General features: G+C 35.1%; 1 protein-coding gene across 3 annotated transcripts; it reads left to right on the top strand.

Moving 5' to 3' along the window:
* On the top strand, positions 1-20038 carry mcm8 (minichromosome maintenance 8 homologous recombination repair factor). Of its 3 annotated transcripts, none has more exons than XM_059024271.1 (19): positions 1-106; positions 1503-1734; positions 1833-1925; positions 2763-2845; positions 3232-3381; positions 3881-3984; positions 4326-4524; positions 7172-7257; positions 8732-8883; positions 8983-9181; positions 10735-10765; positions 10890-11030; positions 11331-11472; positions 14533-14728; positions 15141-15354; positions 15997-16206; positions 16782-16858; positions 18574-18763; positions 19135-20038. In XM_059024271.1, exons 1-19 carry the CDS (start codon positions 104-106, stop codon positions 19225-19227), a joined length of 2595 nt encoding a protein of 864 aa, XP_058880254.1. In that variant the 5' UTR covers positions 1-103; the 3' UTR covers positions 19228-20038. The 3 variants fall into 3 exon arrangements, with proteins under 3 accessions (XP_058880254.1, XP_058880253.1, XP_034777303.2); XM_059024270.1 differs by having other exon boundaries at positions 1830-1925; XM_034921412.2 differs by lacking the exon at positions 1-106 and adding an exon at positions 175-279 and having other exon boundaries at positions 1830-1925.
* The last annotated feature ends 25 nt before the right edge of the window (positions 20039-20063 follow it).

Genomic DNA, 20063 nt, shown 5'->3' with positions numbered 1-20063 from the left:
GGAAAAGTAAACCATCGCAGATTAACACCGGTTCCTCAAGAATTTAGAGCAACAGATCCCAGATATAACATTGGGTTTGGAAACAACAAGTATAACTTTGGCAATGGTAAATCCTCAATGATTTAAGTCACAAACATAAATCAATGTTATGTTAAACTGCTGTTCAACACGAACAGCCTAGCTGTTTGTTCTGACACTGTGGAACCAGAAGCTAGTGGAAACGGTAGTGACGTAGTCAGCGCGCCAAGAATGAAAATGTCAACAAGAACTCAGTAACAGGTACTTTATAAAGTTTACTTATTGCTGGTGATTGCGTTGTAGCTGTCTGCTATTATATAGGGCATCGATTACATATATAATTTATGTTTTTTTCTGTGATGGTAATATTTGTACTTATATATTTAATCCCAAAACATATAGTACAAGATGTACTTTGAAAGTGAGCATACATAAACGGATATATACTGGACACTGTCTCAAAACGTGTACTAATATAATCTCTAAATATAAATCCAAATTCCATTATTCTCAAAATGTACTTCAATATTTTGCATAATTAATTCAGTATTTTGCATGTTTTAAATACTGTATTGCTATTTAAGTTACTTCATCCAAAATACTGAAGCGTTGGTATTGTATTACCCGTTGACAAGCATAGTGTCACGCTTCAGTTTACATAACCACGTATCCAGCTGTGATGAAATTTGGTTAGGACAGTCTTTGACAGTTAAATTCTGATGATAGTATACATATGTCACTTTCACTTACATCTAGAGAACCTCCTATCCTATTGCGATTAAACTTAGGCTCACACTATTAACAGCAGTTTCATAAGATGGGTTTATAAAGTGATGCCTGTCTATGTATGTACTGTATGTCACACATATTTTACTGTTATCTAGAAGAGTATTAGAATGTGGGGATATATATTGGGGGACCTGTCAAACCTGCAAACAAAATGTTGTATACCATTGATGTAGTTCACCATGATCTTTTTTATTTTCTTCATGATACTAACGGTATAGCTCTTATTTTGTATTACAGATAAGGTGGAAGATATGACAATGAATTACATATTGAGCTCTTTAAATTCACTGTTTAATTTACTTTTAGACACTTTCCTGGTGGGTTTAAGGAAAGAAAATCCTGTTTCATGCATTGTTAATTTGAAAGTTTAAGGTTAACATTGGTGTAAATATGGGCTTACATGTAAGGAGCATCCATTTAAAAACAGCCCTGGTCTTGACAGGGAGCTAGTGCAATGAATGGAGGACAGGGGATGTAGAGTGCTAAATTGGTAAGATTTTAAGTGTTGGTATACCACAACACTTGGCAGTTTGCTCATTAAAACCTTGCTGCATAGAAAAGTGCATACAAATATTTAAAATGAACAGTAGGGGAAACCACCCTTTTCGTTATGACTGAACAGATTTTGTTAGTAATGTGGTCCTTTATTTGACTAGTACATTCATTTCATTTTCATTTGTTAACTTTTTTTTCAGGTGTTTGGAGAGAATACCTGTAGAATGAGTCAGGAGTGGCATGGCAGAGGGTCCTGGAGAAGGGGGGGAGGAGGAGGAGCTAGAAGCTGGAGGGGAAGGGGTGCTGTTGGGCTGGGTGGGGGGTGGAGGGGTGGTAGAGGTGGAGGTTCAGGCTGGAGGGGAAATGGAAGTGGGAGAGGAAGACCCTGGAAGGGAGGAGGAGATGGACAGAGAGGCTGCAGAGTCGATGGGGGTGAGTAACGCCCTTGCTAATTCTCATGACAAGTTTTCATCTTGAAATTCCAAAGACATTGGACAGTTTTACTTTACAATTGTGTGTTTTAACAGTAGGATTTGGAACATCAAGTGGACGCCCTCAACTAATCCAGACAACGCTGGACCATCTTTGTCTTTACAAAGGATGGAGACTTTATTTTTCAGAAGGTAATTTTGAAAAACTCAATGTGTTGCTACTTTGTGTTATATATTAACAGTTAGACATTACAGACCGGTTTGTTATCCAGTTATTTTTCTAGTATATTTTTGCAATTAGCTAGATGCCACATAAAACACGACTAGCATTGTTTAGTCCAGGGGTGGCCAAAGTTGGCCCTTCCACTCCTGGTCTTTGTTCCAAACCTGTTCTAAATGGTTTAATCAAACCAATTAAACCTCCAGTTTATTATTTCATTTTACCTGTTAAACCTGGAGTGGAATAGCCCTCCAGGACTGTGATTGGACACCTCATGTAAGTCCATTGGGCTAGTTTCCCTTCAGTATTTTTTTCAGATTTTTTAATTTTTACCTGCTTTTGGGGCTGATAGTTTATAACAGTTAGATTTTCAGGAGGCATGTGCTATGTGAACAGTGATATTTTGTACTAATATCTTTACAGGGGAGGCGTAATCATTGCATTTTTGTGTAAGAGAATTAAAATGTTAATCAACAAAATTAATAACAAACAACTCTTAATTTTCACATAAAATATGCATTTGTAAACCACATAATCAATAACTATTATCCCATGCCCCGGGTTCTTATCCCTTCGAGGGAAACTTCATATCTAGAGAGCAGCTTGTCCAATTGTCACAAAACCTTCTAAGGATCTTATTTAGCACAAGTTATAAAATGTACCGTATATGGATGCTATTTGTCTGTCTGCCCAACTGTCTTTTTGTACATTACACTTACATTTTAACATATAAATACAGAACCACATACATGTACATGCAATTGATATAGGTGTTAGTAATCAACTTCGTCATGTTTTTTTTTTTACAGCATACAGTGAGAGCTCTCCATTTGTGCAGAAGATCCAGGCATTTGAATTGTTTTTTACAAAACGTATTGAACTGTATGACAAGGTGAGAAGAATGCATGATGTTTATTTCTTTATTTTAATATTATTATTATAGATGGAAATGGAAACATCTGTGGAGCTTTGCTGAATGGAAACTTAAAAATGTAGCAGCTGTAAAAAGGAATGTAATATGCTCCAACAGTAATGAACATGGTAAATGTCATTCACTATCCCAGGTATAAGCATGAGTTGTCTCTACTTTTAATGTAGTTAGGATTCATTTTAAATGTTAACCATGCCTTGCTTGGATGGTAAAAAAGTTGACCAGATTGAATTATATTAGCACAGTTAGCTAATATAAAGAGTGAAGAAACCTACAGTGAATATATAGGATTGGCAAATAAAAATTAAAAAACTTTATAAAAATAACAAATATTTGATTTTCGACAGGATGAAATTGAAAGAAAAGGCAGTGTCCTTGTGGATTACAAAGACCTTTTGCAGGATGAAGGGCTGTCTAAGTCAATACCCAATTTAGCATCAGAACTACGAGATATGCCAGAAAAAATATTAGACTGTATGGGATTGGCAATACATCAGGTATGCATTTACCTTGTTATTTCAAGAGAGGTAATTATAAGGCTGTACAGTCAAAGCTAAGGACTTGTGAAAAATGAAATTGCAAGAAGTGTGCTATATTAACTATATTAAGTTTGCCTAAGCCTTTTGGGTCACAGGAAAGTATAGTTTCTGGGGATGTTCAACGTGACCATTGCAAGAGTTTAAAAAAAACTTTTTCTTTAGTTTTTGTTGTTGAAATGTTCTGACGATTACTGCACTTGAATGTTCTACAGTATGTATAGCACTTTGATGCCATAAAAGTCAATGTGAAAGCCAATTTCACCCAAGTGGTTAAGAGTTAAGATGACTGTTCCTACTTGTTAATAGCCAGTGTATTTATATTAAGAAGCCACATTTTTATTGTCTTGTGCACTTAAAAAGCTTATATTCCAGTAGCAATCTGTAATTCATGTTTTATGGTTTATATAAACAATGGAATGAATCTGAATGGCTTTATTCTTCCGTGGACCCTTTTCAGGTTTTAACCAAAGATCTAGAGAGACATGTGGCAGAGCTTCAGGAGCAGGAAGGACTTGCAAGTGAAGAACCGCCGATAGTCAATGTGCCTTGTATCCATGCCAGGTGACGAACACATCTCAGTTTGTTACATTGGATAAGTCAGCCATATTAAACTACTGTACTGGCAAGACCAAGACTTGCCAGTACAAACTATAGTGTACTGTATTAGGACAGAACACTCGCCATAAAAACCTTGGGCTTGCCACTAGTCTGATATTGATGACTTGCATATCAGTAAGTGAAATGTTTTTTTTTTTTTTTTAGTGGTGTCATAGTATAGTGGTCATTTGGAGCATGTAGATACTAAATAACAAATGACCATACCAGTTTTAGTCACCAAAATCTTGCCTTTTATAATAAATGACTGATAATGCCCTACATAAACTTAAATACTTGTTTTTTAGAGTTTACAATTACAACCCATTGACTCCACTAAAGAATCTACGTGCAAACTTCTATGGGAAATATGTTGCTCTACGAGGAACAGTGGTCCGTGTCAGTAACATTAAACCACTGTGCACCAAAATGGCATTCAGCTGCAACATGTGTGGAGAGATCCAGAGTCTTCCTCTTGCTGATGGTAAATTTACAACACCAACAAAAGTAGGTTCATCTGGTTCTCAACAAAATTTTATATTTTGCAGATTTTTGACCATGCATTTTATAATTCTGATAATCCAATGGCAACTTACACTATATATATATATATACTGTATCTAGACAAATTAACCTAAATAATACAAAACATGCCAACAGTTGCCTATGTAACAGGTCTGAGGCTGGACGTGAAACGGCAACCAAGCACACTGCAAGTGAACATCTTAACCACTGTGCAAAATAGGCTCTTCTGCAAGTGCTGTTATAGAGCTTTTATGGGCTGATGTAAGGATATGTGCAAAGTGATTTGCGGCTGCAAAATGCTCATATTGCTGCCAAAAAACGTGTTTAGCTGGCATAAAGCAGTCACCAAAAATGCGGCGTAAGTAAAGAATGGTTTTCACCTGGCACTCTGTACCTGCTATCAAATTAGCACTTTGCCATCATGAATCCATTTAAATGATACTGAAATGTATTCAAATGAAGAAAATAGCATGGGATTGGGTGGGGATGTGGCATACTAAGCAGGCGAAAACATTATAATGAGAGGTAAGGATTTTGCCTTGTACGTGGGCAATTGCTGACCCTTCAAAAACTTTGCACCTCCTCTGACAAGGTGCAAACCATTGTAGAAGTGAGTAATTAAGAGCTGTATAAAACCACACACCTTCAGAGCTATCATTTGCCTCAGGCAGCTGTGGCACACTTCCTGATGTGGCGACGCTTGGCTGTTGTTGAGAACAGGCAGGAAAACCTTCGGAGGAGAAGGGCAAGACGGAGAAGACCCTGCATATTCAAACCCGGGTCACTTTGTTTGGGGTGGATTGTCCTCTCCGCTTGCCTCTCCAGCAGTGTCAGCTGTGATGTGGATGGCGGCCCTCCTCCTGTTCCTGCTGCATGCCTGTGCTGCGATGCGGGTTTTGCTTTTGTTCGCCGCTGCAGATCCTGCCACCTTGTCATCACCTGGTTGACTGTCCTCCTGGTAACACCGACAGCATTGACTTTCTCCACTGGAGGACCATATGGCCTCTTTGGTAGCATAACTGATTACTCTCAGCTCTTCCTCAGAAAACTTTTCTTTTCTTTTCTGTGCTCCAAGAGGACTTTGCTGCCCTTCCTCTGGCATATTTTTTGTTTGGTTTGATTTTCGTGCTCCACAAATCTCATACCACGCCTTCTGCTCTCTGTACTCCTAACTCACCTCACCTCTGGGCTGGAAGTGCAGCCGCTAAATAGACAGATGCACAGGCAGCGCTTATTGCGACCCTCATTATCATGATTGCAGCTCATTATTTGTGCGTGCTGAGTAATTTGCATTGCTCTTAAGCTTACATATGCCACAGTGCAAAATAATCGCCTGGCCGCAAGGCAATTTGGATTTTGCAGCCGCAATTGTTTGCACTGTGCCTATCCTTACATCAGACCCTTAATCTCCTCACTGATGAGTCAGAGTTAATAACAGCAGTGCATCACAGAATACTGCTTAATAGGTTACATCTATCAAAGTTGGTTTAGTTTGTTGGTCTGCTGTTTTGAGTGGTTATCTTTCATATACTGTATATACTTCAGCAGCCTTTTGTTTTGAATGGAGTTATGCTTCCAATACCTGTATAGGTCTGCAGGTCTATATATATATATATATATATATATATATATATATATATATATATATAATACTGAAAATCATGGAAATAATAATATGCAAAATTAATCTAAACAAGAAGAATACATAAGAGAACAGTTAACTTTGTCTGCAGATATTTTAAAGTACTTGGTGCTAATAAAATAAATCTAGTAAATCTTACCTAATATACTGTATATTGCTGCACTTTTGTTGGTCTCAGATATTCCTATATGAAAAACACTCAGATTATGATAAAGGTAAATTAGATTGTTTTAATGGTAATGTATTTGAAGCTGTAGTAGAAGAATATTTATCTTGCAGATACTTAAATTCTATAGTTCTGATCAACTTCCTAAGATCACATTAAGGAATTAAGCTTTGTTTTGAAAGGAGGTATGCTTTTCTTTCTACACAACTGAAGAAGGGGTTTTGTCAGAAACTTTTAATAATTTAAACCTTTTGTGTACATGCAGTTTTTTGTTAAACATTTATATATATAACATTGTAATCAGGAAGTCATTGTCTGAAAAAAAAAACAATACATTCAGAATTGTTTTTCCTACAAGGATTCAAACTCCCAGAAGCAACTAACTTCAACAGGAACTGCAGCATGGAAAAAATTTAAGATACTTAAAAAAAAAAATACCATTACAAATCAGATGTGTGCATCTTTCATGTAGGAAAATGTGAGATCTACAAAGTGATGCTAATACATATAAGAAAAGATTTACTGGAATTTTGTTAGCTAGTGACTATTGAGAAAAGTTATTAGTGTCTTTCATCAATATTTGGCAAAACTGGTTTGTTTCAGAAATCATTGATCTAAGCAGTGCACTACTGATGTTTTGAATTAAACAAGATATATATTAATAATGTTCTCTAGCAGGTGTTGTTTTACAAAAGGCCTGTATTTTTTAATTATTTTTATGTTTTTTTGTAGTTGTTCAACTGTTAAGATCATTTTAATTGATCCTAAACTAATACTGCAAGAATAGCTTATTTTACACTTCCTGACATTTTTGTACACAGTGCTTGCAGCCTGAATGTCGGGGTCGGTCATTTCTGCCAAACAGAAGCTCCCCTTTAACAGTTACTGTGGACTGGCAGTCCATCAAGTAAGCAGCTTTTTAGCTTTCTGGCCTTTTGAAAACGTGTATGATAAAAGGTTGTGCCAACAGTAGCAGGTGACACCAAACTAGATCACAGTATGTAAATGGGGCTCTAGATCAAAGCCCAAAGATTTGTTTTTGTTTTGTCTTTCTAAGTTCTTTGAATTCACAGTTGTTATAATAATGTGTATCCACTGTAGAATCATTAAAACAGCTTTATTTAATGATGATTCCCTGAATTAATCACTGTAGCACATGCTGTCAGTGTTATGGAAATTATCTGTATAATGTTCCTGCTGATGTCGTCTAGTGTGGGTTCAGAGGGAGAAAAAAACATAAAAAGATGTTGTATAAGTAATGTTTTTGTATATTCATCAGCAGGGTTTGTCAAGTTTAGATAAAGAGGGAGAGAGCTTGTTTTGATTGGGTTTAGTGCCTAACCACAGTAGAGAGATGTTTCTACAGGCATGTCTCCTGTCAGAATAGCACCTAAGAGAGATCTAGGGTCTGATTAAATCATGTTCAGTTTCTGCACCCAGATCAATTCAGTGCATCCAAACTTCACTTTGCATTTACAGCAAAACTACAAACAGATTAAAAGATCTGCACCAACTACTTTGTTGTAACTACTTGATTTTATATATTTGTTTAACACTGGAGTTTTCTACATGGTTTTAAGGCTGTTCAGTGACTTTTGCACAGCTGCTCGACCTTGGTAATTATTTGATCATTATTTATTTTTTATTGAGTCAATAATCAACACATATAGATAATATGATTCTGTTCCTATAGCATTATCCTATAGTAATGGGACCCTTTAAATAAACCTTCGCGAAAATCTGCAGCTCCAAGTAGATTAAAACGACCTGGAGAAAGTGACTCAGTTTCATCTGGTGGAATAATTTGTGAATTAGCAAAAATGTTTAATTATTCACAAGCCCCTTGTAACGGGAGTAATCACACAATAATTGCGTATACTATATGTGAAACCGCATTGAAACAAATGTTGACAGCTATTGGTTTAAAAGGTTAATGTTAAATGTATGTTTAATTCGACCAGAAAAAACAAAAACGGTGCAAAACTGTGCAGAAAACATTTAGTGAATGAGGCCCTCAATAAGAGTTTATTTGGATAAGGGGAAGTACATAGTTATACACTGAAGTGTAATGAATTTGAGCTGGTAGATATATTGGTGGATGTATTCGTTTACATCAGTTTTTTTAATGCTGTTGTAGGAAAATGCAGATCCCCAGATCGATCGAGATTGTTACAGATTTACTAAAGATTATGTATTCAATGAGACTGATCTGTTTATATTATATAGGTGTGTTATTGTTGCAACATAAAACATTTTAATAGGTGTTTTTTATAGGTGGTATAGATATTACCAAATAGATTTATTAAATACATTTTAGTAAAATCTTTGGAAAATATGAACATTTTCAAACAAGCTGTGGATTTCATATCTAACTTCTTTAGGGTTCAGGAGCTAATGTCAGATGACCAAAGGGAAGCAGGGAGAATTCCTCGGACTATTGAGTGTGAACTTGCCCAAGATCTGGTAGATAGCAGCGTCCCAGGAGACATGGTCACCATCACAGGAATAGTAAAAGTGTCCAGCAGTGAAGAAGGTCTGTCATCCTTCAAGATTACAGTGCATCGAGTCAGTCTGTATATTGTTTTTAGAATTGTATTGTAACCTAATGTTTCATTCTTTGTTTACCCTACAGGAAGTGGAAGAAACAAAAATGACAAATGTATGTTTCTGTTGTACATTGAAGCAAACTCAATCAGTAACTCTAAAGGACAGAAAGTAAAACATTCTGAAGAATCTGACAGCCAGGGGGCCTCGATGGAGTTTTCTCTAAAAGACCTTTATGCAATTCAAGAGATTCAGGCAGAAGAAAACCTCCTTAAATTAATTGTCAAGTATGTCATAGCATTTGGTTTAAATCTAAAAAGAAAAAGAAGACTTAGTTTACCCTCCTGCTAGCTGAATTGTTATTGCAGTACTCACAATGTCAAAGGTTGTTCAAGTCAGGGAAAGCATTCTCAATGTAAAAAAATGCTTCCCCAGTATGTCAAACAAAGGGTGATTTGAGTAAGCTTTTCCAAGTAAGGGTGGTTATTGATTATATATATATACAGTACTGTGCAAAAGTTTTAGGCAGGTGTGAAAAAATGCTGTAAAGTAAGAATGCTTTCAAAAAATAACATGTTAATAGTTTATATTTATCAATTAACAAAATGCAGAGTGAGTGAACAGAAGAAAAATCTACATCAAATCAATATTTGGTGTGACCACCCTTTGCCTTCAAAACAGCATCAATTCTTCTAGGTACACTTGCACACAGTTTTTGAAGGAACTCGGCAGGTAGGTTGGCCCAAACTTCTCCGGACAGTAGATGGGTGTACCAGGGTCCCACTGTTTTCTGCCAATTCTGAGCTGATGGCACTGCTGGACATCTTCCGATTGTGAAGGGAAGTAAGCATGATGTGTCTTTCATCTGCTGCAGTAAGTTTCCTTGGCCGACCACTGCGTCTACGGTCCTCAACGTTGCCCGTTTCTTTGTGTTTCTTCAAAAGAGCTTGGACAGCACATCTGGAAACCCCTGTCTGCCTTGAAATTTCTGCCTGGGAGAGACCTTGCTGATGCAGTATAACTACCTTGTGTCTTGTTGCTGTGCTCAGTCTTGCCATGGTGTATGACTTTTGACAGTAAACTGTCTTCAGCAACCTCACCTTGTTAGCTGAGTTTGGCTGTTCCTCACCCAGTTTATTCCTCCTACACAGCTGTTTCTGTTTCAGTTAATGACTGTGTTTCAACATACATATTGAATTGATGATCATTAGCACCTGTTTGGTATCATTGTTTAATCATACACCTGACTATATGCCTACAAAATCCCTGACTTTGTGCAAGTGTACCTAGAAGAATTGATGCTGTTTTGAAGGCAAAGGGTGGTCACACCAAATACGGATTTGATTTAGATTTTTCTTCTGTTCACTCACTTTGCATTTAGTTAATTGATAAATATAATCTATTAACATGTCTATTTTTGAAAGCATTCTTACTTTACAGCATTTTTTCACACCTGCCTAAAACTTTTGCACAGTACTATATATATATATATATATATATATATATATATATATATATATATATATATATAAATAATTATAGGTGGAATTATAGGTGAACTGCAATGAATTACAAGGTTAGTAGTTTTGTATTTCCTGTTTTAAGTACAGATATGTTTTTCACAAGGAATGCCTTTCCTGGGACTCATTTACAGGCTCAATTATAGGGCTTATTATATCATGATACATTTTTAATATTGTTGTACTTAAAATCAGATATGAATGTTTGACTTCATAATCTTCAGTCTCCAAGAATGATGTTAAAGGGTAATCAAGATTAGTTTTAACATTCACAGTAAAATACAAAATATATGAAATTACTTTTTATTTCTTTTTTTCAGCTCCCTTTGTCCAGCAATCTATGGCCATACAGTAAGTATGCTTGTTGAAATACATCATGTAATTTAAATTTTAGATTAAACGGTAACTTCATGTACATCTTGAATCCATTGAAATATGAAACTATATACTTTTTTTACTTCTTTTTTGTTTTCAGCTCGTAAAAGCAGGTTTAGCACTGGCCTTGTTTGGGGGCTGTCAGAAGTACATTGATGATAAAAATAGGATTCCTGTAAGAGGAGACCCCCATATGTTGGTTGTTGGAGATCCAGGACTGGGTAAAAGTCAGATGTTACAGGTAATCACAGTTAGCAGACATAGCCAGGGATTACATATTGTGACGCTATCCTTATAACAGTTATAATTTAAAATGTGTCCTAGGGATAGTTTGAGAAAACAAAATTGATTTGATATTATTTTACATCCCCTAGCTACCCGACTGGACAGACTTTGCTTTGTCTTGTTTTATACAAATATAATCGCATCAATTTTAGTTTGGATTGCAGGTGATTTTTTTTTTTTTTAAAGAGAAATAGAAAACCCTTGACCTGGATATGAAAAATGTTGAAAACATACGTTAACTTTCACTGAATTTCAGGCAGTGTGTAATATTGCTCCACGTGGTGTGTATGTGTGTGGAAACACTACAACTACCTCAGGATTGACCGTGACTTTATCCCGGGACAGTGGATCAGGCGATTTTGCTTTGGAAGCTGGAGCCCTGGTACTTGGAGATCAAGGTACATACAATTGCACAGATTTATCATTGAAACTGATCAAGGTTACGTTTCACTTTAAAATGTGTGGCTCCTGAGCAAAGGGGCTTTAATCAGTGTCATAGTGCTGTCATACATATAATAAAACTGTATTATAAATATGTAAGTGGGTCTCTTACTGCTCTCTAGTCTTGTGAACTATATGAAATTGACCTACAGCTGTGTTTTCTGAAATTACTTATCACTGCATGTCCACCTTACATTGATTAAATGTTTCAAGGTAATCAGTTCCTTGTGTGTGAATACTAATACAAATCTGTTTCCATAGACTTACCTTGAGTTTTTTTTTTTGTTTTATATTATTTTTTATTTTCCATTTTGCAGAGCAAAGTAACAGAACGATACAAAGGAAATACTAGAAATATATGTCAGCGGGACTCAACAGAAAAGAATGAACTAATTAATTTCAATAAATATATAACATTTAAATAAATAAACAAAATTCATTCAAAAGTTGTGCATGCTGATGCGCTGGGGAGGCCAAATCTAGACTGATCCTCAGAGCCAGCATTGCATGATATAATAAAAATATAAGTTTATATAAAGTAGTGTTAATTAGAATTAATACAGATTCAAAGATAGAAGTAAAAATGATGTCACAATATATAGAACACCATTACATCATGTAAGAATAAATCATGAATTTGAATGTAAACAATAACAAGTAGTTGTCATGCCGTCAAAAACCTATAAATACCTCCAATGTTTGGATTCAAACACAGGCTCCCTTGAGAAAGATATGTACAACATATCGAAACGCTGGGCAGCTGGCTCTTTGAGCTAAAATATATATATATATATATATATATATATATATATATATATATATATATATATATATATATATATATATACAGTATATAACAAAAAATAAATGTAAAAATTGAGATTAAAATTGACAAATAGAACTGAGAGTATAACTTCCTTGTCTTATTATAATCTTTTAATGGTTGTAACCTCTGCAAGATTCCTTTCTCTTAACTATAATATATTAGGGTCAACATGTCTCAAATGAAGTCTTTCCATGTAGTCCATATAAGGTTGCCATATTTTATACAAATATGTTTATCTTATTCCTTATTGCATAAGTTATTTTTTTTCAAAGGTAGACAACTGTTAATTTCAGCATACCATAGTGAAACCGGGAGAGGTGAGTCTAGCTTCCACTTCTGAGCTATGCATTTTTTTGCTTTAGCCAGTGCCAGGTCAATACGTTGTATTGCATGTCTATTTGTGAGCTGAACACCAGAAAAGTTCCCTAACAAACAGACCTGAGGGTCCACTGGAAAAGGAACACCAAGAATAAGTGACAAAGTTCCTGCCAGAACCGCAAGAGTTTAGAACATTGCCAAGTGGCATGTATAAATGTGCCCTTCTCTGTCCCACATCTAAAACACGGATGGGATCAGGGTTAAATTTATGTAACTTTGAAGGGGTTAAATAAAGCTGGTGCAAGAGTTGTATTGAATTAGTTTGTATCTAGAGTTACACATGGATGTTACTGCTTCCTCGCCTTCCCCTGACCACATCCCCTCATCATTAGAGATTTTCAGATCTGTCTCCCACCTAGTTCATAAGGAATGCAGGTTTGGTTTTGGATGTTCTTGCATGAGTATATTGTAGACTGTACATATATAGATTTACAAGATGATTTCTCCTGATGAAAAAGGGATTCAATCTCTGGCCTTTTAATGTTGTTTTAATGAAATTTCTCAATTGTAAAAAGAAATAAAAAAAATGTTTTTTAGACAATTGAAATGTTCCTCTCAATTGTTCAAAGGACATAAGCATACCATCCTGATAGCAATGTTCTAAGCCGTTAATCCCTTTCTCGTGTCAATATCTAAAAATTGTGTTTTTAAAAATCACTGGCAATAAACAGTTATCTTATATAGGGGTCTTAGTTGACAGAAACCCTTCTATTTTAAAAAAAAATATGTAGATTGTACCATAGCTGTATTAAATTAAGTATTAATGAATTATTTGTTTTTCTCTAAATAGATTTTGGGTTCCATTTATATATTATTATGTATTGATTTATTGAGTTCTGTAAAAAAGCTAAGGAATAGAAACAGGTACAGGAAGCCAGGCAGCACATTCATTTTTCTGACATTAATTTGTCCCAACAATGTAAGGGGTAAGTCCATCCATCTATTCAAGTCCTCACCCACCTTTTGCATTAAGTAAGTGTAATTTAACTTATATAAATGCTTAAAATTATTGTCTACATGCATTCTCAAATACCTGATTCCCGTCGGGGACCAAATAAAAGGAATATTCCCTTTGCAGTCACCGTAATCAAACTGTGGTAGAAGGACAATTTCACTTTTATCATAATTAATTTTGTATCCAGAAAATGTACTGCAGTAATCAAGACATTTGAAAGTGATTCTTTGGGATGTGTTATAAATAAAAGAATGCCATCAGCATATAATGACATTTTATGGCAAGCCTGTCCCACCTCAAAGCCTCTAATCCCTGGGTCTGATCTAATGCTTCTGCTCGTGGTTCTTTTACTAAGGCAAAAAGCAAGGGAGAAAGAGGGCAACCCTGTCTAGTTCCTCTATGTAAGGTGAAAGGGGCAGATTAAGTCTGTATAACCCATTAATCCAATTAACAAACATAGGGCTAGCTAAGTGCACTATGTTAAAAAGCCTTCTTGGGTTATTTGCTGAGGATCGATTAGTTATAAAGCCAGTCTGGTCTTGGTTTACTAATTGAGGGAGATATTTTCCTAATTTATTGGCAAGTAATTTAGCAACGATTTTGTAATCTGTGTTAAGAAGTGAAACTGGCCTATAAGAGCCGCATTTCAGGGGGTCTTTGGTTTTTTTTAAGGATTACCGTGATTAAAGCCATAGAAAATTAATCCGGTAAACCTATAGTTTGAGTTGCTAGGTTAAGAACATCCACCAACAGTGGTAATAATAGAGATTTAAATTGCTTATAAAATTCAGGAGGAAAGACCTTGAGTTTTTTCCTGTGTTCTTTAATTTCTAGTTTACATGTTATCATTTCATTTAGGAATTTGCTGCATAGATGAATTTGATAAGATGGGTAACCAGCATCAAGCTCTTCTGGAGGCCATGGAGCAGCAGAGTATCAGTCTTGCTAAAGCAGGGATTGTCTGCAGTTTACCAGCCAGGACTTCTGTTATTGCTGCCGCAAATCCTGTGGGAGGCCACTACAACAAAGCCAAAACTGTATCGGAGAACTTAAAGTATGTTGGTCCAAACAAGTTATTAATATTATAATTTAGAAACTAACCCAATTAATTTTGATTGAAGGGTTGTTATCTAGTGTTCTGGTTTCTAAATTCTTCCCTGCAGCTTTTTCTAATTGCCTCTTTCGATCTGAAATCCTCATGTGTATCTGTATAAATCATCATTTGAATATGTGTTTGATATGGAAAATGATTTTGGTACAATCAGAAACCTTTCTCTTTGTCTGAACTTTGCTATGTTCATTCATTACTCCCATCATTAATGCACTCCACAATAGGATAGAGGAGCCCTATTTTAAGCTATTCAATGAAATGTAAATATAATCTTGATACAGTACACCTGATGAAACTACTGATTTTATCACTAATATTATTTATTTTTAATATTCTTATTGTTTGTTTTCTTTAGGATGGGGAGTGCCTTGCTGTCCAGATTTGACTTGGTGTTTATTTTGCTGGATACCCCAAATGAAGCTCATGATCACATGCTTTCTGAACATGTGATGGCGATGCGTTCAGGGAGGCAGGGGGAGGTCGCCAGTGCTACTGTCAACAGGGGAAGCGATCCCAACACTTCGATTCTGGAGGTTTTCTCAGATAAACCTTTGTTAGAGAGGTTAAAGGTAATTTTATTAGAAAAATATTTTTAAGCTAAACGTGATGGTTTTAAATAGCATTATAGTAAAAGTAAACTGGTCAATATTATAACATATCTTTAAAAATGTACAAATATGGGGAATTAAAATCAAATACATCATTATTGTATTTTCTGTTTTCGTATGGATAGTACAAAAGTCATAGCTCCGGTACACCATCTCTGTTTCTGATTTATTGCTTATCCACAACCAGAGATTTTTTTTGTATAATATTTATTTGTTCACCAGAAATTTCTATTTATTTATTTATTTTTTTAATTGAAGGTAAAGGAACATTTTATTTTTTAAGCTATTCTATGTATTTCTAATTTCTGATTTATATTATTCTGTACAGCTTATCTAGCCTCGGTATGTTGAAGGCTTATTGTCATCCTTTCACATAAGATACCTTTTTACATCTACATACTCTGTGTGTAAGTTATGGTGATCTACTTTTCATGGCACTGATTAGGTCAAATGTTGTATTTATAGCCATGGCTAGTGGATATGTACCGGTATGTTACTGGCTTGCTAGTTCTTTGTCCACTTATTATATACATTATTCTGTTGTTTTTAATTCTGATGGTTGAGTTAATTGTAATAAGTTCTGCTATCTACACTGTTCTGTAGGTCCTCCCTGGAGAAAACTGTGATCCTATTCCTCACCAGTTGTTAAGAAAATATGTAGGGTATGCTCGTCATTACGTTCGCCCCAGATTATCTGATGAGGCAGCTCAAGTGTTGCAGGAATTTTATCTTGAGCTGAGAAAGCAGAACCTTGGAGCAGACAGCACTCCTATTACTACACGACAGTTAGAGTCACTCATCCGACTCACAGAGGTAAAAAGATGAAAAGAAAATGATTACAAAAGTAAAATGAAATAGTAAGCTTTCTCATTAACCATTTCAAAAGGCCCAGAATGCTAGTTTATGTAAAATGCAGTTGTGACCTAGCATTTAAGTTTTCAAACAAGATATGCTGTCTGTATTAGAACATTGGGGACATTAAATTATGGTGTAAGGGGCCAGGTATAGTAAGCTTTTGTGTCCATGCAATGTTTGCACCATTAACTAACTGTCAATGGTAAGAAAAAGCATACTGTGCAGAAGAGCCCTTTAAAAAAATCTAGCTTTGTTTTAAAATATTGAAAGAATAGAGATATCATTTTACTGTTGATTTATGTAGATTTGCGTTTTATGAATTTTTAAATATCTAAATCAGTGGATGACTTACTGCTGATTCGATGTGTAGAAGGACTTAGGTTGTATTATGTGGAAGATTGGTGGGCATAACACTTCATTGTAACTGGATGGCACAGCAATCTCCACAACGTTTCATTATCTAGTCGTATGTGTTTTAATGGCTTTATAATTATAAATAAAGGATGATATTCCATGTATGTATCTTTTGCAAGGCAAGAGCAAGACTGGAACTCAGAGAGAAATGTACAAAAACAGATGCAGAAGATGTTGTGGAGATAATGAAACACAGGTTGGGGGCTTATATTTTATACACACACACACACACACACACACACAGATATATATATATATAGATACACACCAGATTCTGCCCCGGCTGGCGTAAAGTTATCGTTAAGGTAAGCGTGGGGGGCGGGGGCAAAATTACAGACATTATTAGGTAGATAAAATTAGACATGCTTAAAATTCAAAGGTAGAGCACACAGTCACGCTAAAGAATCCAGAAGTGCAGTTATCATATTTATTGACTGGTGAAATACAATTCAAACTTGCTGCAGTATTTCCACTATTTTGTCATTTCAAATATTTTCACAAAACAAACATTAACTCTAAAGTTACAGTGTGTAGTGCAAAAGCACATCATGAGAAACCACATTTATAGGTTAAAAACACTATAATAAAAGTTGCTACATTTAAAAAAAAGATATTAAATGTGACATTTTCGGTCCACTAAAATAAATGGCTTTACATAATCTCTGTAAGTAAGAAATTGGAGTGTCCAGTGTGAAAACACAACACGAAATAATTACAACGTAGCATCCAAAGCAGCACTATAGCATTAAAATGTTCAGTGCAAAAAAAAAATGACTGAGTTACATGATCTTACAATGTCCAAGAAACAACAACAAAAAAAAAATCCAAAATATGGTTCAAGCAATTGTCTGAATCATTAATCCACAGAGCAACTTCTAGACATTTTTTTCTATTCATGTGAGCCTCGCTATTCCCCCTCAGGCATTATTTGCACATGGTTATTAAAACCAGAAATTAATGGTGAACATTTTATTTTCAGCTAAAAGTTGGGGGGCAGGGGGCATCATTCAAATCAGGGCGTTGAGTCTGCAGAATCCAGCATGTATATAGTAAATGTGGACTGGAGATGAGGGCTATAGTAGAAAAGTGTTGACCTGAGGGAAGGCTTGTTACCGACAGGGGTCTGTAATGCCCGAAGCCACAGTCTTCAAATCAATTTTTTGCCTAGTGGCTTGCAACGCACCTGGGGCATGGTGATATTGGAGTATATCACACACCCAGTCGTGCCTTATTGCGCATATATATATATATATAGTTTAAACAGACGTTATGTGATCAAAAATAAAACCTGAAAACTTCAAGCCCTAAGTATACTGCTCTGACCTAGACTGACTTGAATGCCAGTAGTTTTCCATTATATGTCTCAACTCCAGTCCATATTTGTATAATATGTTGTACAAAGTATTGCACAAAGGATGGCTGGTAGGCGGTCAATTACTCTTTAATTAGACTTCAATAAACAGACAACATATATGGAGTTTCTTACTTATTTGTATCCAAACAACAGATGGTTTTATTGGTCCTTTCCATTTCAGAGGCAATATATTTCCCCAGATTACCCTGTGTTGTCAATTTAGCATATACAATACTTAGACCACTGTAATCATCATATGACCAAAAAACCTGACATGTACAAAAACAAGGAAAATAGTTAGAATAGACGATATTGATACATACACATTTTCACTGATTATGTTTTGTAGTGTACCCAGGCCATTGCCAATTCATACCTTCTTTTGTTTTCTCTTCTTCAATAAGGAGAATAACAAGAAGAGCAATATCACTGTTATGATCAACCATACATTATCCTAATTCAAATTAAATTTGCTAAAGAAAATATTAAAGTGGGTTGTTTTATTCTTAATAAAAATGGTATAACATCTTTTTTTTCTTTTGATTTACTTCCAACAGCTTATTGGATACCTATTCTGATGAATTTGGAAAGCTGGACTTTGATCGTTCGCAGCTAGGTTCGGGCATGAGCAACAGGTCACATGCAAAAAAGTTTATTGCAGTGCTCAATAGAATAACAGAGCGGACCTATAACAACATGTTTGATTTTAAACAGCTGCGCCAAATCGCCAGAGAGCTACAGATACAGGTAATGAAAAAAATCCTGTTAGAATTCTTAGGTGAGGCTTATTAATAATAATAATTAATAATAATAATAATAATAATAATAATAATAATAAAAAATGTGAATCTGATAATATTGTATTTATCATTGTTGTCTTGGTATTGTTTATGTCAATGAGCCAATTGAAGGTTGCAACATTATTTATCCCCCCCCCCCCCCCCCCCACCTGTATGTTTTCAACTTTTTTTTAAATAAAAAGGAAAGCTTTTTTTTTTATTAAAGCGCAAGTCATTTATAAGGTAGTTTAACTTTGACAGAAAATATTTTGTCTGCTTTGTCTTTGACTCAAGTGTATTTAAAGTCTAATAATAAGTTACAATCCTTGCGGTTTGCAGGTTGCTGATTTTGAAGGCTTCATCAGCTCCTTGAATGACCAAGGCTACTTGCTGAAAAAAGGGGCAAAGGTTTACCAGCTTCAAACCATGTGAAGGGACAGAAAAACAAGAACTACACTTCAGTCTCCATAGGCAAAAACAAAATGGACTGATGATACTTTGTGTCTGAGCTTTCCTAACTACTACAACTTTTAGCAATTATTATCTAATCAGTAATAATTAAAAATTAAAGACTGGTGTCTATTCAATCAAACAAAGGCAGATTGAATCGCTGCCACTGTTTAGTAAATTAAATATTGACACGTGTGCTATGGTTATGAAATTCAAACAGCTATGTAAAAGTGATGTATGGGTCTCTAGCATATTTCTGTATGATTGAAGTATGATTTTTTGATGATTTAAATTATAACACTATCCTGCCATCATTTAGATCAATTGAATGGACCCCATACTACATTTTAACATGTTAAGACCCCAAATCCCTTTCCATGCTACCCTTAAATGGGGGTTATTAGTTACTTTGTTAAGCTACTTAAATTAACAACACTGGAGTTTAATTAATTTAAAAATGACTACCCCTGATCTAGAAATTACATGGTATACATGAACTGTAAACATTTCAAAACTTACACACCCAATTTGTTGCTAGATGCCTGTTCATAAAAGTATAACAATAAAAAGTAATACATTTTAATGACAATATTTACTGTAAATGTGGTAAATATTATTAACTGTTTGTCAGTAATATACAAGCAGTTTCTGTATATCCTATTGCAAAAAAATAAACATTATATATGTTAGATTTAATTTTAAAATTTAAATTAAGTTTTTGTTTTTGGTGGGAAAAAATGAAACTAATACAAATTTGTGTTTTAATAAAAAACAATCCTGATGCATTCAAAAATGTGTTTCTGGTTTTGCACAATTTC

Source organism: Acipenser ruthenus, chromosome 5 (assembly GCF_902713425.1).
Source record: "Acipenser ruthenus chromosome 5, fAciRut3.2 maternal haplotype, whole genome shotgun sequence".
Lineage (NCBI taxonomy): Eukaryota > Metazoa > Chordata > Actinopteri > Acipenseriformes > Acipenseridae > Acipenser > Acipenser ruthenus.
The sequence above is the reverse complement of the archived record's forward strand: the minus strand, read 5'-3'. Positions and strand labels throughout refer to the sequence as shown.